An 18,396-nucleotide genomic window follows, 5' to 3' on the forward strand; every position below is an offset into this window, starting at 1 on the left:
GACCAGGGGCTGCACCTAGGGATTGGGCCTGCCCTCTGCCACCTGGGAGCAGGCCTAAGCCAGCAGGTCGTTATCTCCTGAGGGGTCCCAGACTGCAAGAGGGCACAGGCCGGGCTGAGGGACCCCCCCTCCCCCAGTGCACAAATTTTTGTGCACTGGGCCTCTAGTATAAGTATAAACAAGAAATGATAATTCTCCTTTCCAAATGAGATGCATTCTCCCCCAATATCATTTAGAAGGAGAGCCTGACTTAGCATTCACGCTAATGTTAAGGGTCATAAAAGATTTGGTGAATAGAACGTCTGCTAAACTATGAGTCAGAGGGTAAAGTTCCAATTCTAGAACTAATCTTAGTTCTGTTAATAGCCACCTGCATGACTTTGGGCCAGGAACCTAATCCTTTAGGGATAATTCTTATTTTTAAAATGAGGAGTTGTACAAGAAGTGTTACAAAGCACCTTTGGTTCTCAAATTCTGTGGTGTGTAAACAGAATAAAAACATAAGAAAAATTTTAGTTTTCCTTTTTTTTTTTTTTTGGCTATAAATACATTCAACACAGCACATTCAATATAGCAACCCTTGAGATAAATGTGTGAAGTCCCCACAATATAAATGATTACTACTTTATTTAACGTCTCTGTGCCTCAGCTGCCTCAGCTGTAAAGGAAAAAATAATAGCACCAACCTCGTTAGTGATTTAATAACATAAACAGTACATACAATAATGCCTGGTAAGTACTACGTTAAGTGTTGACTAATGTTATCATAATCCAAGTTGGTGGAACACCTACTCCCTCACGACTGTCCTCATCCTGCTGTCATCCCCAGTAATACTCCCAGAGCCCCAGCATAGCCACCATTTGGAACTCCTGCAGTTGCTGCCAGAACCCCCTCCACTAAAATTCCCAATGGAATCCGGCTTCTTTCCCCCACACAGGTGCTGCTGGTGTAGTCTCTGCAGCTGAGATGGTAAATGCACGGATGCCGGACAAAGCTTTCTTCCCCCGTCCCTCCCCAGCCTCCACTCATAACTGTCTCTGAAGACACTAAGGCCATGGTCCTGCTGGACACCACAGAATAAGGAGACCCCACTGCCTCCCACAGGGTCCAGGGAAAGTGAGGGAGAGGGGGGCAGGACGTTGGGGGAAAGTATGATACAGTGAGAAAGTCTGGTAGCTTTAGCCAAGTACTATGATAGAGACATGTTCATTCCTAGCAGCCTGAGGTTCATGTTAGAATTCAGTCTCCACCAAGAATATAATTTTTTATTACAAATTACAACGCTTTTGTTGGCTAACTCAGAAACCTACCATTATAGCATGAAAATGACTTACAAATGAGAACCTATCCTGTTCATTAGTCAGGGACTGCCTTTATTAGCATGATTTTGGTCAAACTGATATTCTAATAAACATAACAGCATATTTTAACTAATATTATTGCTCCATCCTATTACATATATGAAAATATTCAAAAAAATAATAAATCTGATGTAAATGCATGTCTGAATTTATTTTTGGCAAAATATAGTTTGTGGCTTCCAAGAATAAATGTATCAAAACTCTTTACCCTGAGTCTCCTTCACTATGAAATACATATGAAGAGTAACTTACATATAGGCAAACAAATTACATTATACGAACTCAAGAAAAAAAACTAAATTTAAAAATTTTAAAAGACAATGATTTAAATTGTCAATTTTAAAAGACAATGATTGCTCTCCTAACTAGTAAGTCTGGAACATCACCAACTTGGAGAGCATTTGCACATATTTTTATATTTTAAAAATGTCCCTTAAAATATGAAATCATACATTTGATACATCATACTTAACTTTTTTGGTTAACATTAAAGTTAGTTTAAATAAAATTAAAATAAATCCCTTAACATTAAATTTACAAGGCATTTATGAGATTACTTATTTTAAAAAGTCTCTACTTACTATTAGAAGCCATGATTCCAAATATCATAGTGGCATTTCTTCTTACAATTTTGTCTTCATGGGTGAGCAGTTTAGTTAAAGGTTCCACTGCTCCCAATTCAAGGAGTGTTGTTTTATTTTCCTCACCTGACATTACAGGTAAAATAAAATAATACATGGCTACCATCAATTTCACCAAAACTTCTTTGTGTTATTCCAATTCCTTATTTGCCATCTGCCTTCCCCGTTCCTCTGCCTCCAGATGTCTTTCTGCCGACTCAGCTTTAGAGCACAGGTATCCTGGGCGTCTGCTGCTCTCCCTCCCCCCATGTTTACGAAGCTGGCTTCCTCTTGTCATTCCATTCTCAGCTCACCCTGCGCCTCCTGAGAGGTCTCCTTCCACTATCTGTCTGATGTTACCACCTCCAAGTCTTCCTTCTCTCTCTTTCTCCTGCTTTATTTTCTTCATGCCACTTGCTGGCCTCTCTGCATTGTTTGCCTACTCCACTATAACTTAACTTTCCACAAGGACAGATACCCTTTCTGTTCTATTCCCTCATATCCTCACTCAGTGCCTAGCACAGTGCCAGTCACGTGATGACATAATTAATTGAATAATTGCTTAGTTAGTTATAAAATTAATTAACATTCACAGGAATATGTTATTTATTTTCTATTGCATGATGGTCTCGAGTTCTTTGTGCTATTGATTTTTAATATAATTCTATTGTGGCATGACATATTTTTTATCATTAGAATTCTTTTTAATCGATTAAGGCTTGTTTATGGCCCAGAATATGGTCTATTTGAAAAATGTTCTCTATGCACTTGAGAAGAATGTATATCCTGCTATTTTTGGAGTGCTCTATAACTATCAATTAGGTTAAATTAATTAATATTGCTGGTTCAATCTTTTAGTCTTTTAATGATTTACTATTTACTTGTTTGTTTGTTTTTCATTAACTGGGGGGTGGGCATCAAAATCCCAGCTACAATTGTGACTATCTATTTCTCCTTGAATTTCTAGTTCCATGTATTTTAAAGATGTGACATTAAGTAATGACTGTTTAGGATTTTTCATAGCCTCTTGATTAATTGATTCCTTTATTATTATAAAATGACTTTCTTTACCTCTATACTATCTTTTCTGTCTACTTTTATGATATTAATAAAGCTACTCCATCTTTCTTTTGTTTGGTGTTATCATAGGATTTTTTTCATCCTTTTACTTTCAAATAATTTGTGTTATTATATTCTAAGTGCAGTACTTGATGGTGGCATGTAGTTTGGTCTTGCTTTTTATCCAAGATAACACTCTCTCCCTATTAATTGAAGTACTTAGACCATTTTACATTTAATTTCATTTTTGATAGAGTTAGGTTTAAATCTGCCATCTTGTCATTTGTTTTTATATGCCCCATTATTCTTTGTTTTCTTTTTCCCTTCTTTGTATAAACTGAATATTTCTTATGATCCCATTTCATTTCCTTCATTAGCTTATTTGATATATTTTTGTTCTGTTATTTTACTGTTTGTATTAGCATTTGTAGTATACATCCTATGACAGTCTACTTTCAAGTGATAATCCAAGAACCTTATCATAGTATACTTCCATTTTCCCATTTCTACCTTGGTGCTGTTGTTGTCATATATCTTATTCATATGTTTCAGACCACAATATATGACTCTTATTTTTGTTTAAAATAACCAACTTGCTTTTTAAGTGATTTCAATAATAAGAAAAATATCTTAAATGTTACTATTTCTAGTACTCTACTTTTATTCTTTGTATAGATCCATATTTTTATGTGGCAACATTTTGCTTTTGTCTAAACTACCTACCTACTGAACCATAGTTAGCAGTGTGGGTCTGCCCTCAATGAACTGCTTTTAAGATTTTCTCTTTATCACTGATTTCAAGCAACTTGATTATAATGTAAGTTGGTGTCGTTTTCTTCATAGTCATTGTGATTGGTTTTTTATTTCTAATCACAGTTGACATACCTTATTATATTATTTTCAGGTGTACACCCCAGTGATTGAGTTTTGGTGAGCTTCTTGGATCTGTGGGTTTGGAGTTTTCATCACATTGGGGGTATTTCTGACTATCATTTCTTCAATTTTTTTTCTGTCCTTTACCTCTTTTAGAGATTCTAGTCACACATATATTGGTTTACTTTTGATTCACATATTGATTTATATCCTCATTATGAGCTATATTTTCCTGCTTCTTTTTCATGCCTGGTAATTTTTTTATTGGATGCCAGACATTGTGCATTTTACCTACTTGGGTAATGGATATTTTTGTATTCTAGAAATTTGTTCTGGGACACAGTTATCTGGAAACAATTTGAACCCTTTAGATCTTTCAGAACAGTGCTCAATCTAGGGTTAATTATTTCTAACTACCAAGACACTGTATTCTGCACAATGGTCCGTGCATCCTGAGGTTTTTGGTCTGGCTATGAGGACAAGCACTATTTCTGGCCCTGTGTGAGCACCAGGCACTGTTGCCACTAATCCTGAGGGATTCTTTGTCTGACTTCAAGTAGTTCTCTCATATGTACATGCTGATCAGTACTCAGCTCAATACCTGACTGGGCTGCTTTACAGATCTCCAGAGTTCTCTCTCAGTTAACTCTATCCCGAAAACTCTTGCTGCCTCTGTCCCCTGGACTCTCAGGTCTGTCTTCTCAATTCAGAGAGTCCAATAGGCTCTGCACAGGCTACCCCTTCTTGTGCTGTACTTTGGAAACTCTGAAATCAGTAAGCTCAGGCAGTCATAGCACTTCTTTCCTTTGTTTTCTGTCTCTCAATGGTCACTGTCCTTCGTTGCCTAATAAATAGTCAATGTTTTGCCAACTGCTACTTTATATATTTTGTCTATTTTATTGGTTGTTTTGGTTAGAGGGTAAATCTGGCCCCTTACTCCATCTTGGTCAGAAGGCAAAGTCCCATCATTTATCTTAAAAACTATTTCAGAAAATACTGCTAGTATAAAACACCAGAGTTACAATAACTTCTATATTGATTAAACATAAAATACATGCCTACCTATTTATTTATCTCATGTCATATAAAAGATGATATATAATTAGGTACATAGGACAGCCAGGTGACTTATGATGACTCTATAAGGCTGAAATGGGACTTATGCTACCATAGATGCATAATCCAATGTCTCCATGAAATTGACCCAGTATTCTATATAACCTGTTCATAAACTATACCTTCCAGAACCACTCTGAATTTTGTCTGGATTCCCAATGATGACAAGAGTGACATAACGAGACGAGTATTTTACCATTTGCTAAATGAATATTGTTTTGTTCTATCATAAAAGTCCTCAACCAATGTTTAATCATTTCTTTAAAATCAGGTTGCTCCTTAGTTTAACAGATCTTGTTAGATATACACTAAACTCTTCAAATAGTCACAATTAAAATGTTATACAGTATAATAAAAATCTAATTTCATCACCATTGGAATGAGTTAAAGTATAATCATCTTTTATGTTTATAAATCCTCAATGAATAAATATCTCAATAGAATTATATTTGAAATATTTACAATGTTTTAATAAACTTTATTTTTTACAATAGTTTTACTTTCACAGAAAAATTGCAAAGATAATACAGGGAGTTCCCACATATCCCACACCAAGTTTCCTCTGTTATTAATATTTTACACTAATTTTGGTACATTTGATACAATTTGAGCCATTATTGATGTTATTATGATTAACTAAAAGCAATAGTTTGTTCAGATTTCCTTAGTTTTAGCCTAATATTCTTTCTCTGTTCCAGGATCTTATCTAGGATTCCCCCATGAGATTTCTTATCACATACCCTTGGCTGTGAGAGTTACCCAGGATTTCTGGCTACATATTTGTAGAATGTCCCTGAGTGGGAATTTTATTCTTTTTAAATAATAATTAGACTGGGGTTATAGGTTTTGGGGGAAAATATCACAGAAGTAAAGTGCCATTTTCATTACATTGTGTCAAGGGCACTTGACTTATTGACAAGATTATCAACATGACTTACCACTGTTGATGTTGATTTTGATCACCTGACTGAAGTAGTTTTGTCAGGTTTCTAACTATAAACTTATTATTTGTTCCCTATTTCCTTACTGTATTCTTTGGAAAGAAGTCACTAGGCACAGCCCACACCTAAAGAAGTTACATTTTGCCTCCTTGAGGGCATAGTATCTACATAAGTTATTCAGAATTCTTCCACTTGGGAGGTTTATCTTTTCTCTTCCATTTATAAACTTACTCAATCATTTATGCATTGCAGTATACTCATGGATATTTATGTTCTACTTTGGGTTATAATCCAATACTACTTTATTTTGTTGCTCAAATTGTTTGGCTTTGACCACTGGGAGCTCTTTCAGCTCCTGTGTCATTTACAATTTTTTAAACAATAAAGTCTTCAAAATGACTCTTCTACCCAGTGAAAAACATTACTCCTTAAGATTAAGTTAGGCACTTAGGGAGATACATTATTTTCAGGTAATGCGATAAATGATATCTGGTTGTCTGAAAGAATTCATCTGACAGGAAGTAAGTTAAAGACTGGGGAGAAAAGTGCCCCTTATGTAGTAAATATTTTAAGCATCTAATGACATAGAAAGACAAAGTAAAAAAAAAATTTCAAACCTTTTAAAGCAAATTTATAAATGGCTTCACATGCTTTGGCCAAAATTTCTTCTTCTGGAGAATTAAGCATTAGCACCACAGTTGCTACTTTTTTGCTTTCAATTGTTAATGGATCAAACTGAAATGCAGAGAAAGAAATATCAGGTTCACATTTGAGCTTTGAAGAGCACATAAAAAATGAATGGTGTCTTGAGACTTAAATAGAACACAATCTTACAAAAAGGATGTGGTCACTGCTCAGGAAATGCATTGTAACATTTTTACTTAAAAAGCGTCCCTAATACAGAGACAGCTACCCACACTGACAGCTTTGGAATACCTGGTGTATGGTGGAAAAAGCAAAGCATTTTGGAATCTGGAAGACTTAGTCTCTCAATTTAGCTATGTGGAATCAAAAAAGTTACTTAAGCCACTAAAATTTCAGTTTCCCTTTCTGTGTAATGGGCAAAATAATTAAGGAGAGAATTAGATCATCTATATACTGCACTGAGCACATTAGCACATAATAGATGCTCATTAAATAGCATATGATAGTATAATTCTTAATCAATACACAAGAATCCTTGAGTACCTGTATATATTAGATGCCCTGACGGTCTCAATAATCTGTACCTGCTTTCCGTACTGCACTCTTTCTGGGAAAGCAGCTATTATAATGGAAAAGCAGTAGAAAACAACATATTAAAAATGTAAAATTGGAAAAAGTCTGGGACAGAGGAAATGGTAATATAGAATAAAGAAAAAGTATAGGACTGTAAGAAGACCTATATCCTGCTGTGATCTTGAGAGTCATGAGAATTCATGTGCAGCTGAAATGAACAATAACAAACTCATGACACCTATGGACTTCCTTTGTCAAGGAGAAAATAAATTATTACACAATTTCTATTCATTTCCAGAGACTGGTGGAGGAGGGAGTTCTGCTTATGTTAAAGAAAAAAAAGCCCTAGTTGGTTTGGCTCAGTGAATAGAGTGTCAGCCTGCGGACTGAAAGGTTCCAGGTTTGATTCTAGTCAAGGGCACAAGCCCAGGTTGTGGGCTCGATCCCCAGTAGGGGTCATGCAGGAGGCAGCCAATCAATGATTCTCTTATCATTGATGTTTCTATCTCTCTCTCCCTCTCCTTTCCTCTTTGAAATCAATAAAAATATATTTTGAAAAATATGAATTTCAAAGCTTTAGCTGGTTCTTACTGGATAGCTTATTGTGTTTTAGGATAACAAAAACCGATGTTCAGTTATAGGTAGAGAATGGAGAGATAGATTAGTCTGAATAAGGAAACAATTGTGTGAAGTTGGAAGAATGAAGAAGACAGAGAAGATAGCAGTGAGCGAAGACCTAGGACATTGCTGGGATAAGAATTCTCCTTGGAGGGGGAATGGCTATTGGATTTTAGGGCAGCGTTATCTAACATCCAAATTAAGCTTTCGTTTGTGTATGTCTGACTTTATAGTAGAACAGGGGTGGGCAACCCCTGGCACGCATGCCAAACATGGCATGCCAGTAACTGTTGCTGGCACGTGAAACCCTCTCTTATAATCTTCCATTTACAATTTTTGTGAACATTTGAATGACTTAAATGTTAAATTACAAGGAACTGGCAAGACACTTGATGTTATGTTTGAAACTTCTGCCTCCTGTCCTCTCAACTATCCAAAAGAATTTAATCAGGGACCTTGCCCATAAAAAGAATTATTACCAGAAATAACTTTTTATGACCCACCTAGAGGGCAGGGCAAACCTAATTACTGACCCTCTGCTCTTCTTATCGTCCTGCTGAGACCTTCTTCCCCTCTGGAGCCCCAGGGGCCTTACCTCATCCCTAACTCAGAATGTCATTTATACCCTGTTTTCCTTTTCTGTCTTTGAACCTGTCATGTATGTGGGGTCTCTAACTTTCTCATGTATGTGGAGCTCCTGTGCACAGAAAATTAAGTTTTATTTTCTCTTGTCAATCTGTCTCCTGTTGAGGATGGAAGAACTAAAGTAATAGAGGAGGAAATTTTCACTTTCCCCACAGAGCCAAAGCCTCAAATCAGGATCCATTCCAAATGGTGCAAACATGTAACCATAGGGCACAAAAACCATAAAATACTCTAAGTAAATATGGAAGAGTATTTTTTAAAATAATCTCTTTTTTTGTGTGTTAATCCTCACCAGAGGATATTTTTTCATTGATTTTTAAAGAAAGTGGAAGGGAGGGAGGGGGAGAGATAGAGAGAAATATCGATGTGAGAGAGACACATTGATGTTTCTCTGTCTCGATTGGTTACCTCCCACATGGGCCCCGACTAGGGCCAGGGATCGAGCCTGCAACTGAGGTATGTGCCCTTGACCAGAATTGAACCCAGGACCCTATCCACTGAGCCAAACCTGCTGGGCTGGAACAGTATTTTTAAAAATTAAGCTCAGCTTTGGGGTGACCTTTCTATGTATGATGCCATGAATATAAAAAACATTCTTATTAAATAATGCCATAAAAATAAAACAAATGACATACTAATAAAAATAATTGTGCCCTAGCCAGTTTGGCTCAGTGGATAGAGCATTGGCCTGTGGACTGAAGGGCTCCAGGTTTGATTCTAGTCAAGGGCACAAGCCCAGGTTGTGGGCTCGATCCCCAGTAGGGGTCATGCAGGAGGCAGCCAATCAATGATTCTCTTATCATTGATGTTTCTATCTCTCTCTCCCTCTCCTTTCCTCTTTGAAATCAATAAAAATATATTTTGAAAAATATGAATTTCAAAGCTTTAGCTGGTTCTTACTGGATAGCTTATTGTGTTTTAGGATAACAAAAACCGATGTTCAGTTATAGGTAGAGAATGGAGAGATAGATTAGTCTGAATAAGGAAACAATTGTGTGAAGTTGGAAGAATGAAGAAGACAGAGAAGATAGCAGTGAGCGAAGACCTAGGACATTGCTGGGATAAGAATTCTCCTTGGAGGGGGAATGGCTATTGGATTTTAGGGCAGCGTTATCTAACATCCAAATTAAGCTTTCGTTTGTGTATGTCTGACTTTATAGTAGAACAGGGGTGGGCAACCCCTGGCACGCATGCCAAACATGGCATGCCAGTAACTGTTGCTGGCACGTGAAACCCTCTCTTATAATCTTCCATTTACAATTTTTGTGAACATTTGAATGACTTAAATGTTAAATTACAAGGAACTGGCAAGACACTTGATGTTATGTTTAGTTACATAAAGGCTTTTGAAAAGAAACTGGAAGTCTTTAAGAGGGATGTGGATGGTGAGAGATTTAGATATTTCCCAAACCTCAAGAGGCACATCAAAGACCTCCCAAAAGATGACAGAACAGACTGTCAAAGCCTTCAAAAGCTGTTTTTAAACATCATCGAGTCAACTATTGAGCAGTTCTTCTCAAGATTTGCGAAATTCAGAGAACTGGAAGAGACAGCAAAATTCATGAGGTTTCCAGACAGCATGAAACTGGAGGAACTAAACTTACAAATGTTTTCATGGATAGACATGGCTGACTTTGAAATGCAGTTGATTGAATTTCAGAGTAGCTCAATTTGGAAGCAGAAATTTATTGACCTTAGAGTTGACTTGGAAAACATTGAAAAAAAGCGATTAGAGACAGGACTACCAGAGAGAAGTGTCGAAAACGAACTATTGAGGACTTGGAATGCCATTCCAGAAAATTTTTTCTGTTTAAAAAACTTTGCAACAGCATTACTCTCCATGTTTTCATCCACATACGCTTGTGAATCTTTGTTCTCAGTGATGAATTTTGTTAAGTCTCATAATAGGAGTAGCCTGACGGATGAAAGTAGTAGCTCGTGCATATCTCTGAAGGTCACGAAATATAAACCTGATGTAAAATCTCTGTCATCAGTGATGCAGCAGCAAAAGTCCCACTGATAATATCAAACAGAGTCATAAAGTTTTCTGTCGGACTATCAGTGTACATGTATACATTAAAAAATAAATGTATTTTTCATCATCATATACTGTATTTTTGTCGCTCAAATGAATTTTATTATTTCTTTAAGGTTCTTCACATATGTACACCTTAAGAGATATCAAGTAGGCGTAACATGTTCTCAAAAATGTAGGGTTGGCACGCAGAAGAATTTTGAGTCAGAGATTTTGCTGATTTTGGCACGCACTCACAAAAAGGTTGCCCACCCCTGTACTAGACGCTATAAGAGTTATAAAAGTCATGTTGTTCATTCTCAAGCCTTTTAGACTCTTTTTGGAGAGACAAATCTTCAGTAAAAGCTGGCCATATACTCCAGGCTTGTAACACTTGCAGGTATCCAGTGGCATGACCAGTGAGGATAAAATGGCCTCTAGCAGAGCCTACAGCAATGGCTTGGCCGCAGGCTGCAATCCTGATCAGGAGATCATGAGGACCTGCAAACCCGCAAGGTTTGTTAAGGGAGGACTTCTGTAAGTATTTGGGGATTGAAGCTTGAGAACTATTTTATTTAGGTATTAAAGCATAGCCCCAAAATGCCAGGAGGCTTGGGATCTCTGGGTTACAAATGTGGCTTAGTGACCACCTCTTTTTTAATCTGAAAAGTGAGGGAATTGGATTATATCTCTTAGATCTCATCCAGATATAAAATCCTAGGATTCTAGGAAGTACAAAAACATGTGGCAGAGATAATAAATGTTGTGATGAGGAAGGGGAAATTATTATGAATTGGGGTAAATGGAGAAAGATCCATGGAGGTGGTAGAATTTAGATATAATTTGAAGAATGAATAAAATGGAGTAGGATGAGATAAGGAGGAAGGATATTTAAAAGGGGAAAACAATACTAGGAAGGTTTAAAATAGGAATGAATGTTGTATTTGTAGTGATAAAACAGGAGCTTGACTAAATAGAAAATATATAATAGAAAGCAGAAATAACACTGAATAATAAAGAAAGATGATGTATCAGCAAATGATCTAGACCCTCCCTTCAACCAACTTTATATTGAGAATAAGCAACAATGTTCAGAAGGAAAAGGATTATAACACTAGAAATTTATACCTGGCTAAGTGATCATTCATACATGAAAAAGACATGTTCAGGCATTCACAGACTCAACAAGTATATCAAAAACTCCAGCCAGAATTAGGGAGGACAAAATATAAAAATAATAGTGTTGAATTGAGACAATAAAATAAGTAGTTAAACTCAATGATAAAGATGTTGTGAATCACAATGTAATTTTAAAGAAAGGATTCCTGAAGTAATAATGAGACATTATAAGAAAGGGGGGAAAAGCTAGATTCTAGGTTTTTTTCAACAAAACTCGGGTAAAGGGAACAGGACTGTTGTCTGTTATTGCTCATTCTTTACATTGATAAAAATACAGGTTTAGATATGTGTCCGGTTTAGATATGTGTATCTTTAAAAATATATAGTTTTATTGATTTCAGAGAGAAAAGGACAGGGAGAGAGAGGAACATCAATGATGAGAGAGAATCATTGATAGGCTGCCTCCTGCACATTCCCTAATGAGAATCAAGCCAGCAACCTGGGCATGTGCCATGACTGGGAATAAAACTGTGACCTTCTGATTCATAGGTCAAGGCTCAACCACTGAGCCACACCGGCCAGGCTAGATATATGTATTTAAATGCTACAGCTGAGTAGCAGGAGTTCCCCAAAAAGAAAGGTTAACAAAGGAATGTTGCTCAATTCAGAAAAAGAAGATACAAAAAAATACAGCATAAAAAAAACATAGTAAAGAAATACCAAAAATGTAATGTAAAGTGATAGAAATAAAATAAATCAATGATCTAAATCAGTGATTCCCAAAGTGGGCGCTACTGCCCCCTGGTAGGCGATGCAGCGATCCAGGGGGGCGGTGATGGCCACAGGTGCATTTGGGGGCGATGAGTAACTGCTATTAAAATTTTTAAAAAATTAATTTCCCGGGGCTGAGTAATATTTTTTCTGGAAAAGGGGCGGTAGGCCAAATAAGTTTGGGAACCACTGATCTAAATAATCATCTCTATGGCAAATAAACCTTATTAGGATAGTAAGATTGGGTTAAAAAGCAAACTGTACTCTGTTTTTTGTGTACTGACAGATATTTCTTTCACTTAATCTTTCAGAATACAATACCTCTCTGACCAAGTTACAAAACATTTCTATCACCCCTGAATATTTCCTCAAGCTCCTTCCCCAAAACCCTCCCAGAAAGATAACCATTGTTCCTACTTTCAAAGTCATAACTTAGTTTTTCCTGTTCTTAAACTTTATATAAATGGCGTTCTTTCACATCTACCTTCTTTAGCTTAGCACAATTTCCCTCAGATTCATTCACATTTCATATAATTGAGTCATATTTTTATGGCTATTTGGTATTCCATTGTATGGATATACCAGTTTGGCTTCTTTTATTTCAGATTGAGGCTATCATAAATAAAGCTGCAATGAATATTCTTGTTCATGGATTTTTGTGCATATGTGCCTTCATTTCCCCAGGTATATTCTGAGGAATAAAATTGATGAGTCACAAGGTAGATATATATTTACCTTTCACAGGTACTATTGAACAGATTTCTAAAGTGGTTTTATCAGTTTACATTCCCAACATTTATTAATAAGAGTTCCATATCCTTACCAACACTTGGTATTATCAGTCTTTTTAATTTGCCTTTCCACACACACCTCTTCTGATATTTTTAAATCCAACTGCTTTTTATTTAATTAAAAAAATTATTAATGCTGACATTATTGCAGGAGTCTCCCTCCCCACTTTTGCCCTCCTCTCCCCTCCCCCCTTTCCCCGTCCTTGGCCTTTACCAAATTATTGTCCGTGTCCATGGGGTATACACATATGTTTTTTAGCTATTTCATTCACCATCTTTATCCAGCCACCCACCACCCCTCTCCCCTTGGGCACCAGCCAGTCTGTTCCATGTATTCATGCTTCTGGTTCCATTTTGTTCATGAGTTTATTTTGTTCATTAGATTCCACATATTAGTGAAGTAATATGATATTTGTCTTTCTCTGATTGGCTGACTGGCTTATTTCGCTTAGCATAATACTCTCCAGGTCTCTCTATGCTGTCTCAAACAGTAAGGCTTCCTTCTTTTTTACTGCTGCATAGTATTGCATGGTGTAGATGTACCACAGCTTTTTTATCCACTCATCTACTGATGGGCACTTGGGCTGTTTCCAGATCTTAGCTATTGTAAATAACACTGCTATGAACATAGAGGTGTGTATATTCTTTCTGATTGGTGTTTCAGGACCTTAGGATATATTCCTAGAAGTGGGATCAATGGGTCAAAAAGCAGTTTCATTTTTAATTTTTTGAGGAAACTCCATACTTTTTCCACAGTGGCTGTACCAGTCTGCATTCCCACCAGCAGTGTACTTGGGTTCTCTTTTCTACACATTCTCACCAGCACTTGTTGTTTGTTGATTTATTGATCATAGCCATTCTGGCAGGTGTGAGGTGATATCTCATTGTAGTTTTCATTTGCATCTCTCTGTTAGTGAGTTTAAGCATTTTTTTCATGTCTTTTGGCCTTCTGTATGTCCTCTTCGGAGAAGCATCTATTCAGGTCCTTTGCCCATTTTTTAATTGGATTGTTTGTTTTCCTGGTGTCGAGATGTGTACATTCTTTATATATTTTAGAAATTAACACCTTATTGGATGTATTGTTGGCAAATATGTCCTCCCATACAGTGGGTTCTCTTCATTTGTTGATGGTTTCTTTTGTTGTGCAGAAGCTTTAGAGCTTGAGTTGCTATAGTGGAGGAAATGCCCTACTGCTACCCACCACTACTACATCCTATCCAGAAGCAGAAATGTTCTCATTACTTTTGAAAATTCTCTTCTATGTCCTCTACTTAATTCTGACTCAATAGCATTCGTCTATCATTCAACTTTGTTTTCTGCTATTATGATATCCCACCAATTTCTCTTTACCTACTCACTTTGCTTTCTTAGTACCCACCATATTCAGACTTTAAGGATTTCTTGGTAGAGATACAGCTTCATTATTCGGCTACTCCTACTACAGCTATCCTTCAGTTTCATTGGGATACCCCCTCCCCATTTCTCCCTCTACTGTCACTTCATCTGGTTTCTCATTTCTTCAATTCTTATGCTGCTTAAAATTTATGATCTATTATTTTAATAACACTCCTAATCAAACCTCAAATCTCCTTGTCCCTCTATCTTTTCATCAAATTAATTTTCAAAAACTCAAACCATGAATGAACACTAGTTTTTGCTTTCTTTGCATTTGCATCCAGTCATCCCTTTCACTGTCAAAAATCTTATGAACTATTTACTTTTATTCATTTTCTCACTCTTACCTCCAGGTAAACAGTTCCTATCTGACTTTCACCCTCACTGACTCACCAAATGGTTCTCACTAAGGCCATCATCTGTGAGATGATGTCACCTACCACTTTTTGATAGTTTTATTTCATTTCTAAAAAATTAAAGTAATAAAATAATACTTGAAACTATAGAAGTTTATGGCTCATTTAATAATAAGGTCTCCATCTTTCTGGATACATTTTCTATTGTTTTTTATTCATAGCCATTTGGGTGTGAAAAACCCTGGGGCTTTCTTTTCTTTCCCACAGCTATATTCCTCTGAATTTCTATATAATAGCACTTAGCACACTGCACTGTTTCTTTGTTTTACATGTATACTTTAGTATATTTTACCATAATTTACTCAGTTGCTTAGTCCAAGAACCTTGAAATATCTCAGCTCCTCTCTTTCTCACACCCCACCTACAATCCATCAGCAAATTCTGTCAAATCTACCATCAGCATATGTCCTCATTCTGGTCACTTCTCACCTTCTCCACAGTTACAGCCTAATCCTGAGGGTACTAATGAACACTACCCTCAACGATGTCATTAATAACAACAGCATTTATTAAGCTCTTAACTAGTGCCAGGCACTGTTCTAAACATCTTACATTGATCTAACCTTGCCTCTATGAGTAGACAGTAGCTGCCCTAGTAATAGCCTCCAAATTGGTCTTCCTGTTTTCCCTCTTCTTTCACATTGTAGCTAGAATGGTCTTACTTTTTTGTTTTAAATGTAACTTAGTTATTGCTACTCCTCTACTTGTAACCTCCTAATGAATCCCCTATTTTGCACAGTAGAGGGAAAAAATCCAACCTCCTTAACATAGTCTAAAAGGCCCTGTCACTACCACCCCACCACCTTTGTGACCCACCTCCTAATACTTTGCTTAGCAATCTCCAAGCACACCAACTTTTTTAGCATTCCTCAAACATACTAAGTCAATCCTTAGTTATTGTTGATCAGCTGGAGTACTCTCACCCACATATTTGTATAGCAGATTCCTTCATTCCATTTAAGTCTTTCTCAAATGTGACCCCACTGGGAAGGCTTTCCCTAATGTAGATCCTATTTAAAGTGGTGCAGATACTATCACTCTCCACCCTGTATTCTACTTTTTCTTTATGGAGCTTATCACTACCTGCATTATATTATTATTTGTTAACTGAATATTTCCCCCACTAGAATGGATGCTGCCTTGAGGCCTTAACTTTGTTTTGTTCTCAGGTATATGCCCAGGGTATAGAACAATATTTGTCCAATAAATGAATTAATTTCTTCGGGCAAAGGACTATATTATTTCTCTATCTCCATTACCTAGAATAAGTCTGGGGTATGGAAACTCAATACATGTCTGTAAGGTGCCTCTGGAAACTTCTTTTTTATGATTCTGGCCTAAAGTACCTTAACTGTGTATTGTTTGTTGATGTGAGGAGAGAAGTTTCTAAATCAGAGATTCATGGAACCATCCCTGGGCTGCTCTAGGGATACATTTGCCCACTGAAACTGCATGCAAAAATTTTGGTGTGCATTCTTGTGGGGATAGAGTCCACCATTACCATCCTACCCACATAAGGCCCCCCCTTTACACCCCCTCCAAACCCTGGAGAATCACAGCCTTGGATCAGCTTTACCACTTAAGACAGTTTCCCTAGCATTCTGGCAGGTTACCTTCTCCATCAACCCCTCATTCAGAACAAATTTCCCTTCCATGTTAAAACTCTCACTTCAGAGTCCTCTGACATTTAATATTTTTAAAGCTGATTTTATAAGGTTGTGCATAAATATACTATGTTGGAACATGGATATGTCATATCTTCGCAGAATGCCTACAATGCTTAAAAGACTAGAGTACATGAAAATACATTTAAACAACAACTATGGTAAGTATCTTTCATCCTTCTTCAAGTGTTTAGAAAACACTTCAGTATTTTGCCACATCTTCTGGTCATCATTAAGGAAAAGGTGAAATGGCGTCTTGAGAAGCTTAAAAGGAGACTGTGACTGTGAGAGACACAGACTACAGAGCTGTCAAAGGAGGAGAAATGTCAATGTTTGGCAGACAGTGGAGAAACTTGGCATGACATTTGTTTCTCCTACAGAGCCTACAGCATTATAGTAATTTTTTATTAAAAACGGTGCTGAGAATAAAATGATAGCTCTGACAGAATGCCACACAACTAAATAAATAATACTGTGCTGTAATTACACATCCCATCTGCTTTCCTGTGAGAAACTCACAATCAGTCACCGACAAGCTGGCTGTGAAATTATAATTTCACGCTCTGCACAAAATAAATGATGAACCCAATTATTTACAAAAAGAATGAAAGAAAGGGGAACCATTTTGGCTAAGCTTTGAATTTTAAGCTCAGTCCATGAGAGAAGCCATCGATTTATAGGGATACTTTTATATGTCTGTGAAGAAAATAAGACTATCTAGGGTAGTGTTGTCCAACAGAACTTGGACGATGGCATTGCTGATCTGTGTCTCTAATACGGTAGTCACAGCCTCATGTGACACTTGAGCACTTGAAGTGTAACTAATGCGACTGAGGAACTGAATTTTTAATTATTGTTCATTTTAATTAGCATAATTTTATTACTATAAGTTTAAATGTAAATAATTACATGTGGCTAGTGATTACTGGATAGCACAAGTCTAAAAGAATACAAAATTACAAAGTTGAACTCAGTGAAAAGTAGATAAATCATGACAAGCGAATGATTTTTATGGTGCTGGTTAAGTGCAAATAAAAGACCTTTTTTTTTTGAAGGTGTTAACCACATCAGTGGTCTCGGATCACATGGAATCAATTACACAGGAAAAGAGAAACAGATACAGAAGGAAGTATGAACTTTCAGTAAGACTACATAGATTTTAAATTGCTAAAAATCATAAAGGTTAAAATGAAAATAGCTAATTTGTTTGGCTTCTAGTTTGCTTTAAAACATGATTTAAGGTAACAAACATTTAGAAAAAGGGGAGCAAGCTGATAATTATCATATATGTGCATATTTGTGAATTTATACTATATTTCTTATTCATGATGGCTTGTTTATCTGTGATGAGGGAGAAAAATAGGAAAATAAGTCCCTATGATGCTTCATTTCTAGGAAAAAAGTCTGGGCAGTTTTGGCAGTCTCTGACAGAGTGTTAAAGGTTGAGTTCTAAGGTTGATGAAGAAGGTTGAGGAAAAACAAGCCCCAGGAGACATCGCAGTCTTCCAAAGAACTGAGTTTGGTTGCCCAGTTGAGGGAGCAGGTTCTACTATTGTATGTTGCTTCGATTCAATACTCACCAAGCATAATAAAACCATTTCTCCTAAGAACAGGAACAAGACAGGGATGCCCACTCTCACCACTCCTGTTCAACATAGTACTGGAAGTATTAGCCATTGTGATTAGACAAGAAGAAGAAATAAAAAGCATATAAATTGGAAAAGAAGAAGTAAAACTGTCCTTATTCGCAGATGACATGATATTGTACATAAAA

At 36.6% G+C, this 18,396-nt stretch overlaps 1 protein-coding gene across 1 annotated transcript in view; it reads right to left on the bottom strand.

Moving 5' to 3' along the window:
• ARMC3 (armadillo repeat containing 3) overlaps positions 1-18,396 on the bottom strand; it is a 92,429-nt gene that overhangs the window by 65,554 nt on the left and 8,479 nt on the right. The window contains exons 3-4 of the mRNA XM_014539386.1: positions 6,589-6,706; positions 1,944-2,069 (exon numbers count right to left, since the gene is read on the bottom strand). Of these exons, the coding sequence (XP_014394872.1) occupies positions 1,944-2,069; positions 6,589-6,706 (244 nt within the window). The remainder of the gene's footprint in view (positions 1-1,943; positions 2,070-6,588; positions 6,707-18,396) is intronic.

This window comes from Myotis brandtii, unplaced genomic scaffold (genome assembly GCF_000412655.1).
Source record: "Myotis brandtii unplaced genomic scaffold, ASM41265v1 scaffold215, whole genome shotgun sequence".
In the NCBI taxonomy this organism is placed as follows: domain Eukaryota; kingdom Metazoa; phylum Chordata; class Mammalia; order Chiroptera; family Vespertilionidae; genus Myotis; species Myotis brandtii.